The 5485-nt window shown below is 40.9% G+C and overlaps 1 protein-coding gene across 1 annotated transcript; it reads left to right on the top strand.

Annotated features, from left to right (window-relative positions):
- The first annotated feature begins 349 nt into the window (after positions 1-349).
- LOC125842865 (uncharacterized) lies at positions 350-4789 on the top strand. The gene is made up of 5 exons (XM_049522153.1): positions 350-592; positions 725-901; positions 1047-1201; positions 1323-1635; positions 4610-4789. The coding sequence occupies exons 1-5, from the start codon at positions 350-352 to the stop codon at positions 4787-4789; spliced, it is 1068 nt and encodes a 355-aa protein (XP_049378110.1).
- The last annotated feature ends 696 nt before the right edge of the window (positions 4790-5485 follow it).

Raw genomic sequence — 5485 nt, 5'->3', positions numbered from 1 at the left:
GTTATCCATTGTTTTAGCTTCCGCATAGTACATGTCTTATTCAGATATTCTTAGTATGCTTAATATATGCCAGACACAGGGTTAGCTTGGGGTCACTTGTGATCCTAGGTCTCGTGTTACACCAAGGGGGTAGCCTCGGGGTGTGGCAAACTTGGTATTAGAGCATTAGGTTCAAGAGTCGTAGGATGTATGAAAGCCGCACTAAATAGAGTGTCTTTCATGGGTGTGAAGAACGCTCCATCTATGAGAGGGAGGCTACGAAGTGTTTTAAGAAAAAATTCACTTTCTTTGATATTCTTATCAGGCGTTGGTATGATCCAACTTCTCTTTTTTAATCCATCGTTATGCGATGCCTCTTCGTAGAGCTAACACACAGATTACTAATGCACACAATGCTAATTTAGTTCCTCCAGTCCCGAACCATGAGGTTACGAATGCAAAATTTTGGAATGCGATCCAGCTCTTGGCTCAGAGTGTGGCCAATCAGAATAATCAGCAGGTCCTAGTTCCTAGTAACGCAAATAGTGGATCAACAGTAACTAGGGTTCGAGACTTTGTTCAGATGAATTTGCATGAGTTTTTAGGGTCAAAGGTTGGTGAAGACCCACAAAACTTCATTGATGAGGTCAAGAAAATCCTAGAGGTGATGCAAGTATTTGGAAATGACAGGGTGGAGCTGGCATCCTATCAAATTAAGGTAGTGAGTCATATCTGGTTCACTCAGTGGAAAGACAACAGGGGTGCAGAGATAGCTCATGTGACTTGGGATTGTTTTACTGGAGCTTATCTGGGCAGGTTCTTTCCAAGGGAATTGAGAGAACCTAAGGCACAAAAGCTAGAATTTGAAATAGGGTTCCATGTCGGTCCAAGAGTACGTGCTGAAGTTTACCCAGCTCTCCTGGTATGCTCTACACATGGTTGCCGATTCAAGGGCACAAATGAGTAAGTTCTTGTTTAGGGTATCCGATCTAGTGAAGACTAAGTGCAGGAATGCTATGCTACTAGGGGATATGGATATCTCCAGATTAATGACTCATGCTTAACAGGTTGAGGGAGATAAGCTTAGGGAATTGACAAATGCTAACAAAAATGCCAGAATAGGAAACTACGAATACTCACATCAAAAGTCGGATGGTGGAAATCGCTCACTGTTTCAGCAGACTTTGGGTGGAAATGACTTACCAAACTTGTCCAAAGTGTGGTAAGAACCATCCGAGCGAGTGTCTTGCAAGCAAGGAAGGGTGCTTTGGGTGTGGTCAGTCTGGCCATAGGTTGAAGGATTGCCCTTCTGCCAGGAAGGGGTAATGAGGTAACAATAATAGGGCTCAGTTTACAGCTCAAGCAACACCAATAGGTCACCCAACTCAGCAGGGTACTTCATTTGGTACATATGGTGGTCATCGCTATAACAAGTTGTATGCTCTCCAAGCTCTCCAGGATCAGAAAGATTCTCTTGATATGGTCACTGGTACATTACGAGTCTTTCATTTAGATATTTATGTATTGTTAGAAACATGGGCAACACTGTCTTTTGTAACACCCTATATAGCAGTAAACTTCGATGTTAGTCCAAAAACTCTCTCAGATCCCTTCTCAATATCTATTCCAGTTGGTGACCCAGTTATAGCTAGACGAGTATACATAAATTTCCCTGTCACAGTCTCTCAGAAAATCACCTCAGCAGATCTTGTAGAGTTTGAAATGGTAGATTTTGATATCATTCTAGGCATGGATTGGTTACATTCCTGTTATGCCTAAGTCGATTGTAGAACTAGAATCATTCGATTTTAGTTTCCAAACGAGCCAGTCGTAGAATGGAAGGGTAGTAGCTCACTGCCTATGGGTCAATTCATCTCTTACCTTATGGCTAGAAAAATGTTCCAAAGGGTATATTTATCATCTTGTTCGGGTTAAGGATTCAAACTCCGAAATCCCAACTCTTGACTTAGTCCCAATGGTAAATAAGTTTCAAAAAATATTTCAAGAAGATCTTCCCAGAGTTCCTCCCGAAAGGGAAATCAACTTCAGAATAGATAACCTTTTAGATACCCAAGCCATTTCGATTCCTCCTTACAAAATGGCTCCAGCCGAGCTTAAGGAATTGAAAGAGCAACTAAAAGACCTTCTAGATAAGGGCTTCATCAGACCTAGTTTCTCTCCATGGGGTGCTCCAATGTTGTTCGTGAAAAAGAAAGATGGTTCTCTCAGAATGTGCATTGACTATCGATAGTTGAAAATTGTCACAATCAAGAATAAGTATCCCATCCCTAAGATTGATGACTTGTTCGACCAACTCAAGGGTGCTAGTTACTTTTCTAAGATAGACCACATGTTTGGCTATCATCAACTTAGAGCTAGAGATAGTGACATTCTGCAGACAGCTTTCAGAACACGGTATGGTCAATATGAATTTGTAGTTATATATTTTGGACTAACAAATGTTCCTGCAGCTTTCATGGATTTAATGAACAGGGTGTTCAAACAATAGTTGGACTTGTTCATTGTTGTCTTTATTGATGATATCCTCATTTATTTTCAAAGTAAGAAGGAGCATGCGACTCATCTGAGAGTTGTTCTGCAAACTCTCAAAGATCGCCACCTATTCACTAAGTTCAGCAAATGTGAATTCTAGTTGTAGTCCGTCACTTTCCTTGGTCATATGGTATCCAGTGAAGGGATCCGAGTGGATTCTCAGAAAATTAAGACAATACAACACTAGCCTCGACCCATCTCTTCGACAGATATCAGAAGTTTCTTGGGTTTGGCCAGTTATTACAAGAGATTTGTTGAAGGCCCACTGACCAAGTTGACTCAGAAGAAGGTCAAATTTCAATTGTCAGATGAGTGTGAAAAAAACTTCTTAGAACTGATGACTAGGTTGACTATAGCTCTATTCTTGACTCCACTAAATCATTTAGATAGTTATGTGATTTATTGTGAAGCATCCAGGGTCGGCCTAGGTTGTGTGTCGATGCAGCGAGGTAAGGTCATAACTTATGCTTCTAGAAAATTTAAGGTCCATGAGAAGAACTTCTCGACTCATAACCTCAAACTTGCAGCCGTAGTGTTTACCCTAAAGATTTAAAGACACTACTTGTATGGTGTTCATTTTGATGTGTTCAAAGATCATGAGAGCATCTAATATGTGTTCACCCAAAAAGAATTGAATCTTCGTCAGAGGAGATGGCTTGAATTCCTCAAGGACTATGACATGAATGTGCTTTACCATCCTGGTAAGGCCAATATAGTGGCTGATGCTCTCAGCAGGTTGTCTATGGGTAGTGTAGCACATGTTAAGGAAGAAAGGAAAGAGTGAGCAAAAGATGTTCATCGACTTGCTCACTTAGGAGTTTACCTTATGGACACATCAGATAGTGGGGTGATAGTTCAGAATGGGTCAGAATCCTCTTTGGTAGTGGACGTTAAGGAAAAATAGGATAGTGATTCTATATTACTTCAGTTGAAAGGTGCAGTTCATCAGCAAAAACTTGATGTTTTCTCCTAATGGGGAGATGGTGTGCTTCGTTACCAAGGTCGCTTATATGTTCCTAATGAGGGTGAGTTGAGGCAGCAGATCCTTACAGAAGCTCATAACTCTAGGTATTTTATTCATCCAGGTGCCACTAAGATGTACCATAATCTACGAGAAGTCTTTTGGTGGAGCGGCATGAAGAGGGATATAGAAGCTTCATGGCTAAGTGTCCTAATTACCAACAGGTTAAGGTAGAACATCAGAAACCATGAGGTATGACTCAGGAGATTAACATTCATACATGAAAGTGGGAAGTGATAAACGTGGACTTTATTACGGGTTTACCTCGTACTCGCATACAACATGACTCCATTTGGGTGATAGTGGACATAGTTACTAAGTCTGCTCACTTTTTGGCTGTCAAGACTATAGAGTTAGTGAAGGACTACACCAAACTCTACATCCAAGGGATAGTAAGGTTGCATGGGATCCCATTTCCTATCATCTCAGATAGAGGTCCTCAGTTTAACTCTCATTTTTGGAAGTCGTTTCTGAAAGGTCTTGGTACTCAGGTAAATCTCAGTACAACATTTCATCCACAGACGGATGGTCAGGCAGAGCGTACCATTCAGACCTTAGAGGACATGTTAAGAGCTTACATGATCGATTTCAAGGGTAGTTGGGATGATCACCTATCTCTCATAGAGTTCGCCTACAACAATAGCTTTCATTCCAATATTCGGATGACCCCGTATAAGGCACTATATGGGCGTAGATGTATATCCCTGATTGGTTGGTTTGAAGTAGGTGAAACAACATTAATTAGGCCAGATTTGGTAGATGAGGCTATGAAGAGAGTTCAACTCATCAGAGATAGACTAAAGACATCCTAGAGTCGCGAGAAGTCCTATGCAGTTATGAGAAGAAGGGACTTAGAGTTTGAAATCGATGATTGGGTTTTCCTGAAGGTGTCACCAATGAAGGGAGTGATGAGATTTAGAAAGAAAGGGAAGCTCAGTCCTAGATATGTAGGTCCTTACAGAATCCTGAAAAAGGGTTGGTAATGTGGCTTATGAGTTAGAGTTGCCAACAGAACTAGCAACAGTTAATCTAGTCTTTCACATTTCTTTATTGAAGAAGTGTGTGGGTGATTCAGCATTAATAGTACCATTAGAGAGTGTGGCTGTGAAGGATAGTCTCATTTATGAAGAGGTGTCAGTTGAGATTCTTGACCATCAGGTTCGTTGGTTGACAAATAAAGAAGTCGCTTCAGTGAAGGTTTTGTCGAGGAGGCAATCCGTAAAGCGAGCTACTTAGGAAGCAGAAGCAGCCATAAAGGCCAAGTATCCTCACCTCTTTCCTTTTGATTCCGTTTCATCTTCAGGTAATAGTTCCTCTCCAGTCTCTTAGGTTACTCTTGCGTAAATTCAGTCTCAATATCTTGTTCCTTCAGTTGTTCTTGTACTTCAACATAATTGCATATTCTTGGAACTAAGTTTAGTTAGATATCAGTTTCTAGTACTTAGTGGTAGGGATTGTAGCTCCTTCCCTCTTTACTCAGCTTGTATAGACTGCATTCGAGGACGAATGTTCCCAAGGGGGAGATAATGTAACACCCCGAATTCGAGAAAGATCCAAATAGAAGATTTTCAGAATTTTAGGTGCCACCGACAGAGGCCAAACCACAGCCCGTGGATGTGACCACGGACCGTGGATGTGGTGATACGCTAAAATTACACTTACCTAATGAGGTATAAGCGATCGTTATCAAGTAAAGAACCCAACTTAGAGGTTGGGGTCGATCCCACGAGGAATATGGTTTAAACTTAAATTTAACTTACGATTATATTCGTTTAGTCAACTTATTTCCGAGACAAGTAAGTAAAAGGGGAGGGTTGTGAAACAAATAACTAAATGTTGTTAAGTAATAAGTGAGCAAGATTCGAACTTTGTTGTTATCAATGAGAGAGAGAAACTAGGGTGTATGTGTTCCCCATAAGTTCTTAATGCAGT

The sequence above is a fragment of the Solanum stenotomum genome, chromosome 10 (assembly GCF_019186545.1).
Source record: "Solanum stenotomum isolate F172 chromosome 10, ASM1918654v1, whole genome shotgun sequence".
Lineage (NCBI taxonomy): Eukaryota > Viridiplantae > Streptophyta > Magnoliopsida > Solanales > Solanaceae > Solanum > Solanum stenotomum.
This window is presented reverse-complemented; position numbering and strand designations above follow the sequence as displayed.

Coding starts and splice junctions, on each gene's coding strand:
- LOC125842865 (XM_049522153.1), top strand. CDS start 350: ATGCCTCTTCGTAGAGCTAACACACAGATTACTAATGCACACAATGCT. Junction 902..1,046: donor AAGTTTACCCAGCTCTCCTG/GTATGCTCTACA, acceptor CATGCTTAACAG/GTTGAGGGAGATAAGCTTAG. Junction 1,636..4,609: donor ACCCAGTTATAGCTAGACGA/GTATACATAAAT, acceptor TCTTTATTGAAG/AAGTGTGTGGGTGATTCAGC.